At 50.9% G+C, this 17,497-nt stretch overlaps 2 protein-coding genes across 6 annotated transcripts; both read left to right on the top strand.

The window, feature by feature from the left end:
- Positions 1-582: 582 nt before the first annotated feature.
- Pcolce (procollagen C-endopeptidase enhancer) lies at positions 583-7,057 on the top strand. 3 transcript variants are annotated; one of them, XM_076923325.1, is made up of 9 exons: positions 583-724; positions 1,946-2,054; positions 3,138-3,396; positions 4,190-4,314; positions 4,726-4,862; positions 5,185-5,465; positions 6,370-6,447; positions 6,535-6,705; positions 6,836-7,057. In XM_076923325.1, the coding sequence occupies exons 3-9, from the start codon at positions 3,183-3,185 to the stop codon at positions 6,988-6,990; spliced, it is 1,161 nt and encodes a 386-aa protein (XP_076779440.1). In that variant the 5' UTR covers positions 583-724; positions 1,946-2,054; positions 3,138-3,182; the 3' UTR covers positions 6,991-7,057. The 3 variants fall into 3 exon arrangements, with proteins under 3 accessions (XP_076779440.1, XP_076779438.1, XP_076779439.1); XM_076923323.1 differs by lacking the exon at positions 583-724 and adding an exon at positions 987-1,174; XM_076923324.1 differs by lacking the exon at positions 583-724 and adding an exon at positions 1,400-1,508.
- Positions 7,058-11,938: 4,881 nt separating this feature from the next.
- Positions 11,939-15,641, top strand: Mospd3 (motile sperm domain containing 3). 3 transcript variants are annotated; one of them, XM_076923327.1, is made up of 6 exons: positions 11,939-12,040; positions 12,487-12,768; positions 12,976-13,051; positions 13,140-13,450; positions 15,154-15,318; positions 15,412-15,641. In XM_076923327.1, the coding sequence occupies exons 2-6, from the start codon at positions 12,555-12,557 to the stop codon at positions 15,441-15,443; spliced, it is 798 nt and encodes a 265-aa protein (XP_076779442.1). In that variant the 5' UTR covers positions 11,939-12,040; positions 12,487-12,554; the 3' UTR covers positions 15,444-15,641. The 3 variants fall into 3 exon arrangements, with proteins under 3 accessions (XP_076779442.1, XP_076779444.1, XP_076779441.1); XM_076923329.1 differs by lacking the exon at positions 11,939-12,040 and having other exon boundaries at positions 12,296-12,768; positions 13,221-13,450; XM_076923326.1 differs by lacking the exon at positions 11,939-12,040 and having other exon boundaries at positions 12,296-12,768.
- Positions 15,642-17,497: the final 1,856 nt, after the last annotated feature.

The raw sequence follows: 17,497 nt of genomic DNA, 5'->3' as shown, positions 1-17,497 counted from the left end.
GTTTTACTAAGAAAGTGCCAGCAGCCTCAGCTCACCTGCCCCTTCTCACTCCAGAAGCCCCACTTTGTGATGTGGAGGTCAGGCCTGGTTTTGTGGAATAACTCGAACGACAGACATACCTTACTTCCCCACTTGGAGCCTCTGTTGGGTCTGGAAGCTTAACTTGAGTCTGTTGGTTTTGTTTGTGACCGAGCCTCACTGTGTGGCCCAGGCTGACCTCTTTAACCACGCTGACTCCATCTCCAGAGAGCTAGGATTGCAGGTGTGATGACCATTAGTCTGGCCATCACTTGAGGGGGTGGGTATCTCGCCCCTAGATCTCAGTGGAGTCAACATCTTGTCCTCTATTGTCTTCCAACCCCAGTCTCTTCTATCCTTTCCCCCTTTGTCCAGGGACGCTCCACACTTCCCTTAACCCTTCCCCAGTACCTTAGAATAGTTGGAAAACGAGTGGTCAGAACTCCCCTTGCGTGACCTGGTCTGATCCAGTGTTAAAGGGAAAATCCTAAGTAAGTGCAGAAGCTCCTGGGAAGGGGGTGCAAGCCTGCAACCCCAACACGTGGGAAGCTGAGACAGGAAGATCGGAAGTTCCAGCTAGCCAGGGCTTCGTGGCAAGACTGTCTTAAGCAACAAGAACCATCCAGAAATGTGCGGTGGGACAGTGGATAGCCAAGAGACTCAGACATCCTCAGGACATCTTCTCTGGATGCCGAGAAAGCAACAGGTGAAGAGGGGTCCAGTCTGCCCCTGAAAGTCCACGGCAAACGCCAGGTCCCCAGGCTCAGGACAGAGGGCAGGGGCACATGACTAGATGTCTAGAGGATGCTCTCTGCTCCTTCTTGTTCCCAGTATTCTTTAGTCAGTTAATATACATGTCCAAGACCTAGAGAGGCCCCTATAGGGACTCAACCACTGTCCCAGCTGTCTCCCTGTCCCGCCTCCCCTGCTGCCCGCCCAGTTGGCCAGTCCCCACGCCCACACACCCGGGGCTGCTTCATCTGGTACTGATTATCCTGCTGCTGCTGCTGCTGCTGCTGCTGCTGTTAAACTCAGCTGCTGCTTCCAGCACTTCCCCCTACACAATGCTGCCTGCTGCCCTAACCTCCCTTGTGGGGCCATTCCTTCTGGCCTGGGTGCTGCCTCTTGCCCAAGGCCAGACCCCCAACTACACGAGGTAGGTCTCATATCTTTCAGATGGCTTCCAGAGGGAGCTTCAGAATGCTTGTGAGTCCTGGGAGGGCTGGGCCTGTGGGTCTCGCAAGCTCTTCTGTTAGCAAATGCCTTTTCCTCTTCAGATTCGATCCTCCCTGTCTGCTGCCAGGCCACGCTGCTCTGTAACATCCACTGTTCCCACTCCTTCATTTCCGTTCTTCTGCCCTAAATGTCCCTCTCCACTTAGAGACATGCCCATCCATGGAGCTTGAACCAGAAAGCCAAGACCTCGAACTTGTCTGTTAGCTGACATTCAGGAAATGAGATTGGGGGAAGGGCAGCAAGCAGAAAGTCAGGTACTAGTCCTTAGCCGGAACACTGAGTAGGGCAAAGGTGGGAGCCCCTAACTCTACTGTACGTCCACTGTTGCTCTCCTCATCTCTCTTGCCCCCTCCCCCTCGTGGCCTCGTGGCTTGTCACATCTGGAAGTAGTTAGGCCGGGCTCCTGTCCTTGACTGCCAGGCAGGACTGGGGGGTGGGGGGGGGGGAAGAGGAGGCTAGGGGGACTGAGAAGGATTCCCGGAATTCCTGCCGGCATGGGGGTGGAGCCTCTAAGGGGATGGAGAGGTGGCCCCATTGCCTACAGCCACTTCCCCTGGTTCTTGGACAGGAGTCTCTCTCTGCTCACAGGCTGGGGCTTCTCCAACACCCATCTTCCCTTTATTGCCTGGGCTTCCCATTCTCATGAACCATTTCTGCAGTGGTTCTGCCTGACACCTCCTCTGTCCTCCAGACCCGTGTTCCTGTGTGGAGGGGATGTGACCGGGGAGTCGGGTTACGTGGCAAGTGAAGGCTTCCCCAACCTCTACCCCCCAAACAAGAAGTGCATCTGGACAATCACGGTGAGAAGACCCCTCTGGTCCCCAATGCCGTTTATGTCTCCCAAGCCAAACCTCGACAGCCCAGAGATACCATCCCCACCACCAGGCATCACCTCTGGGAAACTCTCTTTTTCTCTTTGGTCACAAGGGCATCAGGCCCCACAGTAACAAGCTCTGGAGCATCCTGACCTTCCTCCTCTTGTCCAGTCCTACTACTGGAAATTGAACCCTGGGACTTAGGCATACTAGGCCAGAACTCTACCACTGAGGTACATCTCAGCCTTTTATTCATTTAGGCTTGTTTTTGTGGTTTGTTTGTTTTTAGTGTGTATATCAGACATGAGTTTGCACACCCACACATGCGTATATGCAGAGGTCAGAGCAGATGCTGGGTGCTCCAGAGTTATACTGTTCTCCACCCTATTTTCTTGACATAAAGCCTCTCACTAAATCTAGAGCAAGTCTGAAAGCCAGCAAGCCCCAGCAGTCCTCCTGTCTCTGACTCCCAGTGGGGCTGTGGTTACAGGCATGTGTGTGGAGACTTCAATGCAGCCTTCTATGTGGGTTCTGGGGATTTGATCTTGAGTAAGCACTTATACCCACTGAGCCATCTCCCCAGATCCTTTCCCCTTTCATTTTTGAAACATGGTCTCTGTAAATTATGGGTCTTTACATTTATGATCCTCCTGCCTCTGTTTCCCAAGTACCTGGGATCCCAGGCACACACCACCACTTCTGGAGCTGAACCTTAAGTTTTTAGAGACAGGTTCTCGCTGTGTTGCTTAGGCTGGCCTTGAACTTTGAGGCAATCCTATCAGTGCAGTAAATCCTGGGATTACAGGTGCGAGCTGCCATACCTGGTTGAAGCCTTAATTTTATATGAAAAAAAAAAAAAATGCTGAGACCCCACCCCTAATTCCCTCCTGTTCTCTCCCTCCAGAGACCACAAGGCAGGAGCAGAGCCCAGGCCCTCTGTGTTGCCTTGGCCAGGGGCCTTTCCAGTTATGGCTATTTCTCTGTCTAGGAAGTACTTGGGGGAGGGGTCGATGTCCACAGGGTTGTTTGGGGCCTGATTTTGCGGGACCCCCATTCCCCTTTTGTCAGGTGCCTGAGGGCCAGACTGTGTCCCTGTCCTTCCGAGTCTTCGATATGGAGCTCCACCCTTCCTGCCGCTACGATGCTCTGGAGGTCTTTGCTGGATCTGGTACCTCAGGCCAGCGACTTGGACGCTTTTGTGGCACCTTCAGGCCTGCACCTGTAGTCGCACCTGGCAACCAAGTGACTTTAAGGATGACAACTGACGAGGGCACTGGGGGACGAGGCTTCCTGCTCTGGTACAGCGGTCGGGCCACCTCAGGCACTGGTGAATATCCTTGCCTCCTCTTTCCCCTCTCCTGACCCCACCCCGGTTCAGGCCCCCACCCCTGCCCTAACTTTGATCCTCCCCAGATTACTCCCAAGAGTTAGGGCCACCACTACTCCCTTTCTTCTCACTAACCGCCCCTTCAGTCCCTCCTCCCGGTCTTCTCTCCCTCTTCCCGCTCCCACCTACCCCTCTTCCAGGGCCTCCCCCAGGTGCGAGGCGGAAATGGGTCATGGACCCGCGGGTGGAATGGGCGGCCTGGGGTTACTGGGACGGTGAGTAACTGCCCGCCCCCCTCCGCAATCGGGCTCCTCTGACAGGAGTAAGGGGACTGAAGCTGGGGGACTAGGATTCCCTCACCTGGAGCCTCCTATACCCAGCTCTGGGATCCCGATTGCGGTCCCATCACCCCCTCCCGGCAGCACAAGTCTCTCTGGAAATGTTTCAGGCTGAGACCTCAACAGAGGGGAGGGCGCCCTCACAACTTGAGAGCTCTCTAGCCTGCTTAAGAGGATTCTTCTGCTAGGCCGGGATGGAGAGATGGGATCTCCTAGGGGAAGAGGCGTGGTGTGGCGGTGGGTCGGGGAGGGGCCAGAAGGGATCCATTCAATCATCTCCTCTCTGTTGGGCATCCCAGTCCCATATTCCCAGGCGTTTTGGTAACCCGCGCTTTCTGCTGTAACCCCTCATCTTGAGACCCAGACTTCCTAGCTGCCTGCCAGAGCTAGAGCTCTCCCCTAGCTGACCGAGGGTCTCCACCGCCCCCCACCCCGTCCCTCTCTCCCCTTCTCAGAGCACCAATTTTGTGGGGGGCGGATGGAGAAGGCGCAGGGAACCCTGACTACGCCCAACTGGCCTGAGTCGGATTACCCCCCAGGCATCAGCTGTTCCTGGCACATCATTGCACCCTCAAACCAGGTACTGACCTTCTTGCGTTGGCTGCCCACCAGGCACCCAGGCAGCATCCTTAAAGGCGCACAGCCAGCAAACTTATTGAACATCTATGTCCTGATCCTAGAGCTTGCCCCGGTAGAGGCCAAAACCCCGTAGAGACCAAAACCAGACCCATCTTAAGAGCAAGCAAAAATGATAGAAGTCTTTTTGGAGTTCTCCAAAGGATGCTCCCTGTAGAGTATAGGGGTGTGTGTGTGTGTGTGTGTGTGTGTGTGTGTGTGTAAGACCCTCAGGCTTAGTTTGCAGACATTAGAGGGAACAAGGGGACTCACTATAGGTGCTAGTTCCAAGTACTCCTAACACTGAGAAGGGTTCAGGGCACACTATTTGGTCCTCCTTGGCCTGTCCTGCTCCAGAGCCCAATGCCTCTACCAGGTGATCCAGCTGACCTTTGGGAAGTTCGATGTGGAGCCTGACACGTACTGCCGATATGACTCTGTCAGTGTGTTCAACGGAGCTGTGAGTGATGACTCAAAGAGGCTGGGGAAATTTTGTGGAGACAAAGCCCCTAGGTGAGTGATCCTTGCGATGAGCAAAGCGAGGGGGCTAGCTTTGCATCCCTGTGTGAAGGGTTGGGAGAGGCTCAGCCGACCAGGCAAGGTCTGAGCTCTAGGATTCCAAACTATTGATCAGAACAAGTACAGGAAGTGGCAAAGGTTTAGTGTATCTTCTGAAGTCTGCAGAGCTTTGGGGTGGGAGTGGGTTGGGGGGGAGGGAGAGAGTGGTGGGAGATTCTGATGTCAGAGGACTGGTTTATTAAGCTTGGCCAGAGGGGACAGAACAGAGTGCTGAGTCTACCTGACACCTCAGCAAATGCGCCTCTGCCCGCTGCAGCCCCATCTCTTCCGAAGGGAATGAGCTCCTGGTCCAGTTTGTATCAGACCTCAGTGTCACCGCAGATGGCTTCTCAGCCACCTACCGGATCCTGCCACGAGATGCCGTGGAAAAGGAGGCAGCCCCAAGTCCACGGGAGGATGTACAGCGTGGTCCTCAGTCCCACTCTGACCCTAAGACAGGAACTGGGCCCAAAGTCAAACTACCCACTAAACCTAAATCCCAACCTGCAGAGAAACCAGAGGTCTCCCCTGCTACCCAGGCAACTCCAGTGGCCCCAGGTAAGTGTGGGAGGGTGCAAGAAGGTACTGAAGAGATGACTCCATGGTGAAGAGCACTGGTTACACTTCCAGAGGACCCAGGTTTGATTCCCAGTACTCACATGACAGCTCAAAACCATCTGTAACTCTAGACATACATGTAAAACACTGTATACATAAAAGAAAAAGAAAGTGGAAGAAGGGGATTGGCCAAAGGAAGCACTATTCATCCACTCATCTACCCACACACCCACCCATCCATCCATCCATCCACCCACCACCCACCCATCCATCCATCCATCCATCCACCCACCCATCCACACATCCATCCATCCATCCATCCACCCACCCATCCATCCACCCACCACCCACCCATCCATCCACCCACCCATCTACCCATCCATCCATCCATCCATCCATCCATCCATCCATCCATCCACCCATCCATCCATCCATCTCTCACTGGTGCCTGCCTCCTATCAATGTCTGGGACTGGTGTTGGGACGCATTACTGGGTAGAACTCTGGGTTTACATCTATACGGCTGTTGTAATTTCAGATGTGACTAGCGAGGGCAGGGTTTGCCTAGAGTCTGCCAGTGAGGGCTGAGGGCATATGCTCAGAAGTAGAGCATTTCTAAAACCCGCCCAATAAGGGGCTTAGAAGCTAAGCTAACTGTAGAGTGCCTGTCCCAGAATCCTCTAGTGAGGATCCAGGGTGTGACTCAGTGGCAAGGTGCTTGCTTGCCTAGAATCCCCAGTGAGGGCAGAAGGGTGTGGCTCAGCTGTACGGCACCTGGCCAGCAGGCACCAGACTTGGCTTCCATTTCTAGCACTGAAAATGAAGGAAGAAAGAGGCTAACATGAGGAGAATGGTCCTGCCTGCTAGGTAGGCCATCCTCCACAAACAGTACTGTCTCTTCCTAGATGTTCCCAGCATCACCTGCCCAAAACAGTACAAGCGCTCAGGCACCTTGCAGAGCAACTTCTGTTCCAGTAGCCTAGGTAAGACACCATCCCACCCTTCTGACTTCCTGTACCCTTACCGGAGCCCAGTCCTGCCACCTGACTCTTCATCTCTCACCGATACAGTGGTGACGGGAACAGTGAAGACCATGGTTCGGGGCCCAGGGGAGGGCCTCACTGTCACCGTCAGTCTCCTTGGTGTCTACAAAACTGGAGGACTGGACCTGCCCTCTCCGCCCAGTGGCACCTCTCTGAAGTTCTACGTGCCCTGCAAGCAGATGCCCCCCATGAAGAAAGGTAAGGCACATGGAAATGGAGTGAGTGCTGAGCACACACTCAAGGTGTGGAGCTGTCAGATTAACCAGGAAGATGCTTTCACAAGGTCCTGATAACTCAAGCTCTCGATCCCACCCCTCCTCCTCTCCAGGAGCCAGTTATCTGCTGATGGGTCAGGTGGAAGAAAACAGAGGCCCCATCCTTCCTCCAGAGAGCTTCGTGGTTCTCTACAGGCCCAATCAGGACCAGATCCTCAATAACCTAAGCAAGAGGAAGTGTCCCTCCCAACCTAGGCCAGCTGCCTGATGTCCTAGCCAGATACAACCTCAGAGTGTGGTGCGCTTATCCAAATAAATGTTTGTTGACTCAGGAAGGGGTCGTATCTGAGGTTCTATGGTTGGTGGGGGTGGGAGGCGCATCTTGGATTTCAGAATACCTTTTCCTTTGGGTGGTACTAAAGACTGACAGAACTCAGGAACTTACACATACTAGGCAAGTGCTTTATCACTGAGCAACGTCTTCAGCATTCAGAATAAGCTTGAGAATGTATGACGGGGCAGGGGATAGTGCTGGCACACACCTTTAATCCCAACACTCAGGAGGCACAGGCAGGTGAATCTCTGTCAGTTCGAGGCCAACCTGGTCTACAGAGGATGTTCCAGGACAGCCAGGACTACACAGAGAAACCAACTCTGTCTGAGAAAACAAAGAAACAAACAAGAACATACAGTAGGGGCATGCAAGATGGCTCAGCAGGTAAAGCTAAGCCTAAGAAACCTCAATTCACACTGTAAAAGGAGAGAATCGACTCCTGTAAGATGTCCTCTTACCTCAACAAATGCACTGTGGTACACACACACACACACACACACACACACACACACACACACACACGAATACAAAACATTAACAAAACAAAGGGAAACAAGTTGGGGGGGCCGGAGAAACGGCTTAGCCAAGTGCTCACCGCGCAAGCGTGAGCCCCTGAGCTTGAGTCCCAGCACCCACATAAGTAACCAGGCATAGTGGCATGGACTTGTGTCCCCAGCGTTGAGCAGGCAGAGATAAGGGGGGACCCCTGAGACTTGTTGGCTAGCTAGACTGGCTCAGTGAGCTTCAGGGTAAGTGACAGACCCTGTGCCCAGATGAGGCTGACTGATGGGAAGGATGAAGGGCTAAAGGCACCTGCCACTCAGCTGATGATCTGAGTTCAATCTCTAGGACCTACATGGTGGAAAGAGAGAAGAGACTCTCACAAGTTGTCCTCTGACCTCCACACATGCACCATGTGATGTGCGCCACAGCCCATATGTCCCCACAAATATATGTGCACCAAAAATAAAAATGTAAGTTTATGCCAGGAGGTACTGGCACACACCTTTAATCCCAGTGCTTGGGAGACAGAAGCAGGGGGATCTCTGTGAGTTTGAAGCCAGTATGGATATATAGAATGAGTTCCAGGACAGCCAGGGAAACCCTGTCTCAAAAGTAAGTTAGATGTTGCCACCCCACTGCTCTGAGAATGGCTGGCTGCCAAGCCTGATGATGTGAGTTTTCTCGTCAGGACTCACAGAGTGGAAGGGGAGAACCCACTCCTGCAAGGTGTCCTCAAATTCCACAAATGCTCTGTACACTCAACAAATAAACAGGGCTGAAGAGATGGCTCAGCAGTTAAGACTCCTGGCTGCTCTTCCAGAGAATCAGAGTTCAATTCCCAGCACCCACATGGCAGCTCACAACCTTCTGTAACACTGGTTCCTGAGAATCTAACACCCTCACACAGACATACATGAAGGTGAAATACCAATGCACGTAAAATTATTAATGAATGAATAAATAGATGTAACTTTAAAAATTCTGAGGATGCCGGGCAATGGTGGCGCATGCCTTTAATCCCAGCACTTGTGAGGCAGAGGCAGGCGGATTTCTGAGTTCCAGGCCAGCCTGGTCTACAGAGTGAGTTCCAGGACAGCCAAGGCTACACAGAGAAACCCTGTCTCGAAAAACCAAAATAAATAAATAAATAAATAAATAAATAAATAAATAAAATAAAAAATAAAAAAATAAAAAAAAATTCTGAGGATGGTTCTCAAAATACAATCCAGGTTCACTGTGGGTCTTTGCTCTCACTGTTCTACAGCCTTTCTTCCTCCCTCCCCCACTCCCTCCCCATCACTTACTGTTCTATCTGGCACCTCATTGGTCCCCAGTCATTACTTCCTTCTTCTTAGTCCTCCTCATTGTCTTCTCTTCCTCCTCCTCCTCTTCCCCCTCTTTCTTTTCTTCTCTTCTTCTCCTCCTCCTCCTTTTTTCTTGTTTTAAACAGGGTCTCACTATCTTGCCCAGCATGGCTTTCAATCTACAATGTAGCCCAGGCTGGCCTTGAATTTGCAATTCTTAGTACTTCAATGGCAGGCCAGTGCCACTACACCAGTTCTCTTTGTGCATTCTTCTCTCTCTCTTTTCTCTGTATCTGTATGCATATGTGTTTAGAGCCACCCTTGGGTGTTATCCCCAAAATCACCATCTACCTCTTATTTCTTTTAATCTTGTAATTTTTAAGAGGGGTGTGTATATGTGAAAGAGGCCAAAAGAGGGTGTTGGATCCTCTGGAGTAGGAGTTTCGGTGATTTGTGAGCTGCCTAACATAGATGCCTAGGTCCTCTAGAAGAACAACAAGCCCTCTTACCTCTGAACCATCCCTCAGCCCCTCCTCCATCCTCCCTGTCACTGTTTGGAAACAGAGCTGGACACTAACTTCAGGAGTTCCTCCACAGGACCATACAAATGCACTGCTATGCTTCACATTTTTGTTTATGGATTAGAACACGGGTGTTTGTGCTTGCAAACCATCCTCCTTCTGGGTTAGCTCTGCTTCAAGATTCTGCAGTTCCCTCCTTCTGGAATTCTTTCCCATAGGTACATTTTGGATTCCTTCCTGAGTCTAATTAGATCTCTGCTCAAAGTTCATCGAATCCATTCCTTTGTCCTGGCCAAATGGCAGATTGTCTTCTTTCTTTTTTCTTTTCTTTCTTTTCTTTCTTCTGTTCTTCCGTTCTTCCTTCCTTCCTTCCTTTCTTTCTTTCTTTCTTTCTTTCTTTCTTTCTTTCTTTCTTTCTTTCTTTTTTTAAAGTTTTTTGAGACACGGTTTCTCTGTGTATCCCAGGCTGTCCTGGAACTCACTCTGTAGACCAGGCTGCAGTCAGTGCTCTTAACCTCTGAGCTGTCTCTCCAGTCCCAGATTATTTTTTAAGTACTGAAAATACAAAAGAAAACAAACATCCCTGGTTTTGGACAGGACACTTTCCAGAGAGGAGATTAACAAAATATGATGGCAAGCATCAAGAAACATGCTATAAAGAAAGCAAGGAAGGTGCTGATGGCTCATGGGTGGGAGAGAAGCTCAGTGGTTAAGAGCATTGGTCTGCTCTTCCAAAGGTCCTGAATTCGTTTTCCAGCAACCACAAGGTGGCTCACAACCATCTGTACTGGAATCTGATACCCTCCTCTGGCATGCAGGTGTACATGCAGGTAGAGCACTCATATACATATAAATAAATAAATAAACCTAAATAAGAAAGAAAAAAAAAAGTGGTGGTGCGTTCCTTTAACCTCAGTACTCAAGAGGCAAAGGAAGGTGGATCTCTGAGTTCCAGGCCAACCTGGTCTATAGTCAGAGCCAGTCTTGAAAAATAAACAAACAAAACCAAAAGCATGATAAACCAGTTTTCAGGAAAGTCTTTCCCATAAAAACAACTCACATTTAAATTTTTTTACATTTATTATTATTTTTAGTTTCCGAAACAGGGTCTCTCTGTGTAGCACTGGCTGTCCTGGAACTCCTTCTATAGAGCAGACCCACCCGCTTCTGCCTCCCATGTGCTGGAATTAAAGGCGTGCACCACCACGCCAAGCTTTACAGTTATCCATTGAGGTGCACACAAGTGCACACGTACGCATACGTGCATGTGCATATATGCACACAGCTCTGCTCACGCTCACGTGGAGGTTGGTTCTCTCCTCCCACCATGTGAGTCCTGAAGATTCAACTCAGGTCTTCAGGCTCCACACAAACTCCTTCACCAAGTGAACCATCTTGCCGGTCCAGTGTTGTTGGTTTCGATTTTATTTTGTTTTGAGATAGGATCTTACTATGTACCCCTTTGCTGTCCTCAAACTCACAGAGATCCATCTGGATTTGAGGTGTATGCCACCAGATCACCCCACCCCACCCCCAATGTTTGTGGTTTTTGAGACAAGACTTCAATTCACTATGTAGCCTTGGCTGGCCTAGAACTCCCTATGTGTGACAGACCAGGTTAGTTTCTAACTTGTGCCAATCCACCTGTACCTGCCTTTAGTATTGGCACTACAGGACTTTACCTGGGTACTTTTGGTTGTTTTCTTTTTCTCTTTGTTGTTTCTTTTTTTCCTAATCATCATATTAATTACAGATAATTATGAGTTTTATAGAAATAATCTAATGAAATTTTTTATATAAAAAATGTATAAATGTAGTTTGAACACATTCATCGCCACTATATCTCTTGTCCCACATTCCCGTCCCTTCCCAACTGGTTCTCCTGCTTTCTTGGTGGTTCTTTGGTTTTGGATTTTAAATTTTAAATTTAAATTTTAAATTTTATTGATGTTGCTTCCAGGAGCATAGGCAATTTAATAATGGTTATCCCAACGAAGAAAATGTTTCTCCCTTCCTAGCTACTATTAAGTACCTATAGGGGAAGGGCCTTGTAAGTGCATCTTTAGTATCGAGTGTTTTCTCTGAATGTATATGACCCATGTACTGGCAGAGGTCAAATGAGGGCGTCCGATTCCCTGAAACTGGAGTTATAGATGGTTATGAACCACTAGGTCAATGCTGGAAGCGAACCTGGGTCCTTTTAGCCACTAAGCTAACCCCTTCAGCACCTTAAAAAAAAAAAGTGTAACAGAAGCTGGTTAAGATTCCTGCCACATCCAATTCTGCTCTTATTATTGACTTAATCTTAACGTTTCCCAGGCCCAAAAAGGGAGGAAAGAAAAATGAATTTAAAACTAATGGATGACCTCAAAATAACCAGATAGATAAACAAACGCTAGGTAGTAGCCCAGTTCCGCCTCTCCCACTTACTCTCAGAGAAGGAACCCAGAACACACAAAATTCTTACCCAAGATCGAGCCAATCAGTGGTGCCGAGGGAGGCGTGTTTGGTCTTTGAGCAGCATCAATCAGCGTACGGTGGGGCGGAAAGGAGACAGCATCCACCAATGAGAGAGGCCGTACGGCGGAAGTGCATAAAGGAAGATGGCGCCCTTAGCTTGGGCACAAGTTGACTGGAGGAACCTTTGACCGCAAGGTGATTATCATAGTACAAGCGGCCATTCACAGGCGGAATCCCTGGCAGGGCACAGGCCGAGCTGAAGGAACGGGGTCGGGGACACAATTAGGTGCCCTGGAGATCAGGAACTCTCAAGGGAGCGGAGTCGATGAGACCCGAGCGGGAAGACCCGGAAAAGGCGTGGCCAGAACCGGGGCAGCTTTACTGCGCCCCACGCCAGAGGACCCGGATTGGGAAGCCACGGGGCGGGACAGAGTTTTAGCCAAGTGGGCGTGGCCACTGCGGTGCGGTTTGGGGGCGGGACCTATAGGAACCTGGGGCCCAGCTGGCAGGGGAAAAGGTTTGGGAACCCGGGCCTGGGGCTGCGGGACCCACATCTAGAGGGGTTCCAAGGCAGCGGTGACATCAGGCCTCGCTCTGCTCATGATCTCACCCTGTCCTCTTTTCGTCCCTCGCGCCACTAGCCCTAAACTCTAAGACCCTCTTGTCCTCCTGAGCTCTGCCCTCGGATGTCCGACCGCCCAGAGCCTGCATGCGCCGTGGGGCGCCCCAGGACCAGGAGCTGGTGGGTCCGGGGGCCCCTGGGCGGGGGTCCCGGGGGTCCCGGGGCTCCCCTCCTTCTTCAGGACCCGTTGTCCCGGTGCTGGTCTTTCCCCCGGATCTAGTATTCAGGGCGGACCAAAGAAGTGGACCTCGGCAGCTGCTGACCCTCTACAACCCCACGGGAACCGCGCTTCGCTTCCGAGGTGAAGAGACGCTAGGGCTCTGGGGGTTGGTAGCAGGAATGGGAAGATTGTGTGGGCTGGAGGAATTAGTCAAGAGGCCAGATGCCCAGCTTTGGGTCTAAGAATCATGTCCATCTCTGGGGTTGGGGTTGCTGACATAAAAAGGCCCTGGTGAAGCACTGTAAGTTAAGCTTGCCTGAGCTCTCTTGGCGTACTTTTATCCGACAGTTCTGTGTACAGCACCTGCCAAATATACAGTATTCGATGCAGAGGGATATGTGAAGCCTCAGTCCTGCATTGACATGTGAGTGGGGAGGTTGGGGAAGCAGCCAGGCGCCATGGCCACCTGTTGGTACCTTTGGTCTGAGAATCTTTTCTTCTGCTGACTGCAGTCGCTCTGGAAAAGTTTCTGGGGAGGAGATCTGGATTTACTTGGTTGGTTGCCTCTCACTTCCTTCCTCCCAATGGGTCAGTGTGATACGGCACGTGGCCCCCATCCCTGGCCACTATGACGTCCAGGACCGATTCCGAATTGAGCTATCTGAGGAAGGGGCTGAGGGACGAGTGGTTGGAAGAAAAGACATCACCTCTGTTCTTCGGGCCCCAGCGTACCCCCTGGAGCTTCAGGGACATTCTGAGCCAGTGCCCAACCCAGGGCCTCCTGCGTGGACGGGACCAACCCCAGCCAGACATCTTCAGGAGAGTGAGTGGAACAGATTCCTTGTGTGCATGCGAATACTTATGTGTGTGAGTGCTTGTGCACTTGTGTTCACAGTTGTAGAGGCTAGAGGTTGATTTTCCTCAATCTGTCCTCACCTTTTCTTTTTTTTTTTTTTTTTTTTGAGACAGGCTCTCACACTGACCCTAACATACATTCACTTGGCTAGGCTGGATGGCCAGGGCAGAATCCAGAGTCCATCTGTCTCCTCGACCCAAAGACTGGGATTATAGGTGCACACTTCCATGCCCAGATTTAAGTATGTTCTGGAGATCTGAACTCAGGTCTCCATGCTTGCATGGTCAGCCCTTTACTGACTGAGTCATCTCTCCACAGGGCTTGTTTTTCTGCAGTACTAGGCATTGGCCTCGTACCTAAGGCACACCAAGCAAACAGTCTACTTTTGATCAGTAACCCAGCCCTGCAGTTAGGACTCCTCAATTCTGTAGGGAGAGACGAAGCAGCCACGTTACCCTAGAAATAAACTAAACTGGGTTTGAAGAAGTCTCTGGGTTCAGGGGTGGGGTGGGGTGGGGTGGGGTGTGTGTGTGTGTGTGTGAGAGAGAGAGAGAGAGAGAGAGAGAGAGAGAGAGAGAATGTGTATCTCACCCCCATATGTGTGTATGAGAGAGTATGTCTCTCTCTCTCTCTCTCTCTCTCTCTCTCTCTTTCTCTTTGTGGGTGTGTGTGTGTGTAGATGATCCTGGTTGAGGTTTTCTATCAGGTGAGAGGAAGAAGACTTCACAGTTGTCCTGGTTTCTAGCTTCTAATCAGAGGGACAAGCTCTTCTCCAGCTCCAACTGCAGTAACTCTTATCAGGTGCCAGCTATGTTCGGTTCAGTGAAAAACCTGTACTGAGCAGTCAGCTTTTGTATGCTGGGTATGAGAGATAGAGGTCCCTGCCTGTCAGCTCAGGACACTGAGAACATTGTGGAAGGCAGGGGACCAGAGGACAGAGCTTGTGGCTTCAGGACAGAGGTGCCAAGGAGAACATTCCCAGGGTATCCTTAGAGGACAAAAGAGTGTAAACACAAGGACATGATGGCACAAGCCTGGGATACTACCTTGTGGGGGTTTGCAAGCAAGGAGAAAGGAGGATTGCAGGTTCGAAGCCAGCCTGGGCTACATAGTAACAGTTTGAAAAGCAGCCCCGTGAGAGTGTTGGGGAGTTAGCCCAGTTGCTGAAGTGTTTGCTACGGAGGAACAAGGACCCCAAGTTCAGTCCCCAGCACTGACAACATGGTAGCAATGCGTTTGTAACTCCAGTTCTGAGGATACAGAGACAGGCAGATCCTTGGTGCTGGCTCACCAGTCAGCTGGTCTGGCAGACAAGTCCAGGTTCCATTGAGAGACCCCATTCCTCAAACACAAATTAGACGGCACCTATGGTGGCTTTCTGACCTCTGTATGTAGCACACACCTGTACATGTATTCATCCACGTACACACTCAAGAAAGGTGGTGTATATTTGTAATCCCAGCACTTGGGAGGGGGAGGCAGGAGGATCAGAAATTCAACACCCATTCTTGGATACATAATGAGTTTGCGGCCATCCTAGACTACATGCATGTGAATCCATGTTTCTAAATAAATAGTATATGAATAAACCCCAAACAAAGAAATTTCACCTTCCTTGTTCATCCCTGTCCCCGAGAGACCTTGGGGTGCTCATCTCCCTCCTTTTGCAGATGCCCCCCAGCGGCTGGCCACCAGCTCCTTCCTGCTCTTCTTGCTGACAGGCGTCATCTCTGTGGCCTTCCTGCTTCTGCCACTGCAGGACGAACTTGGCAGCCAGCTGCCTCAAGTCCTGCATGTGTCCCTGGGACAGAAGCTAGTCGCCGCCTACGTCTTAGGTGAGCGAGGTAGGGGAGCACGGGGTCCACTTCCGGAGGAAGGACAGGAAGAGGAAGGTTCCTACATGGAATCTCTTGCTTTTCCGCCTTCAGGCCTCCTCACCATGGTGTTCCTCCGGACCTGAGCTCCCTGAACCCACCGAACCCACCGAACCCACCGCCTCCTTCGCAGGCAGGGACCTAAGGCAGCCACTGTGATGATTGCACCTCGCTCCTCCTCCCTCCCTTCCTCCCATCCATCGACTGTCAGCCTCCCCACAGCAAACACCCAGGGATTTATACTCATTTTCCAAGTTGAATAAAATAAATTTTAAAAATCAAAATGAGAAACGTAGGGTGCCTACCCCCCAGCTTCTTACTTCTTCTTGTTTCATGGTGTGTTTGTGTGCACGTGCATATGGGTGCATGCACTCCCATGTAAGCGTGCACACTAGAGGTCAGGTGACAACTTTCAGAAGATGGTTCTCTTCTTCTGTCTTGTGGATCCCAGGCACTGAGTGGATCACCAGCAGACTGGGTGGCAAGTGCCTTTACTCACTGAGCCGTCCCATCTTAATTTTTGAGGCCAGGGCTCTCAACAGTTGGCTAAGATCAGTGAGCCGGGTGTCTGCTTGTCTCCACCTCCCTGACACTGAGGTTACACACTCATGCAGCTGCACCGTTAATTATGGACTTGACAGATTCCAGAATCAGCGGGGAGATGGGCTGCGTGGCCTCCAGAGGAGGCTTATACTGATTAGGGTATTGGGATGGAAACCCCACCCTGTATGCCCGGCCGCAGCATTTCATGGGTTTGGTCCAGGAATGAATGGAAAGGAGAGGCGGGAACCGGGCATCCATACTCATTACCCGCTCCTGACGAGATGTCATGTGACCAGCTGGGTCAAGCTGCTGCTGGTGCTTTGACTTCCATGATGGCTGGTCCCTTGAACTGTGGGCTAGAACAAACCTGTTCTTCCTCATGTTGCTTCTGGTTGGGTATTTTATCACAGCAACAGCAAAGGAACTAAGACAGTGCAGGTGCTGGGGATATGAACTCATCCTCCGGCTGGCGCGGCCGGCACAGTAGTGACGGAAGCATCTCCCCCACCCCTCCCCACTTTTTACCTTTTAAAATCATTTCTGATTTCTTAAAAAAGATTCCTTTTTATGTGCGTGAGTGTTTTGCTTGCATGGATGTATGTGTACTACATACACATGTCTGGTGCCTGGCAGAGGTGGTCAGACGAGGGTATTGGATTCCCTGGAACGAGGACTACCATGTTGTTGCTGGAGACGAAACCTGGTCATCTGTACGAGCAGCCAGTGTTCTTAACCGCTGAGCCATCTCTCCAGTGCTACTGCCCCACCCTTATCCTGATTCCCAGACAGCCTCTTGTTACTCCCACTCCCACTCCCACTCCCACTCCCAGGGATCCAGGGAAAGTTAAAGGCCAGCGTGGGCAAAATAGTTAGACCCTGTCTCAAAATAAAAAGCTAAAGGAGGGGTAGGCCCAGTGCGGTGGCACAGGCAAAGGCAGGTGGATCTCTGAATTGTGGGCCAACCTGGTCGACATAGTTTCAGACCAGCCAGGGCTATGTTAGGATGTAGCTCAACAATATAACACTTGACTGGTGTAGGTGAGTCCCTAGGTTCAGTTCCTGTTACTGAAGGAAAAAGAACCTCGTCCCAATGCTCAATGCGCTCGCGTGTGCGCGCGCGCACACACACACACACACACACACACACACACACACACACACAAGCACACCATTAGAATTGGGTCTATGGCTCAGTACTTGGGCAATTTTCAGCGTATTTAAGACCTTGGGTTCCAATCTAAGCACCACAAAGGTTTAAAAAAAAAAATCTCCTTTACTCGAACATCAGGAATCTGCCCCTCAGCCAGTATACCTGGCCTACAAGGAGCATCTAATCAAATCTGCCATCGTCTTAGCCGTCACTGTGACCATATCTGAAATCAACTAAAACAAATGGGCCTGTCTGTAAGGGTTTTCTTGATTGGATCAGTTGAAGCCAGAAGGCCCATCCTAATCTGGGCCACACCTTCTGATGACAAGCCCACATGAAAGGACACGGGAAGGAAGCGTCGGCTCATCGCCTGCTTGCCTTCCTGCTATCTCTGCAATGTTCATGTATCCTGTTGCCGAGGCATTCCTTCCCGGGACTAGAACCCAC

Source organism: Arvicanthis niloticus, chromosome 24 (genome assembly GCF_011762505.2).
Source record: "Arvicanthis niloticus isolate mArvNil1 chromosome 24, mArvNil1.pat.X, whole genome shotgun sequence".
NCBI classification, from domain to species: domain Eukaryota; kingdom Metazoa; phylum Chordata; class Mammalia; order Rodentia; family Muridae; genus Arvicanthis; species Arvicanthis niloticus.
Note: the sequence above shows the minus strand (reverse complement) of the source record. Positions and strands in the feature narration are given on the sequence as shown.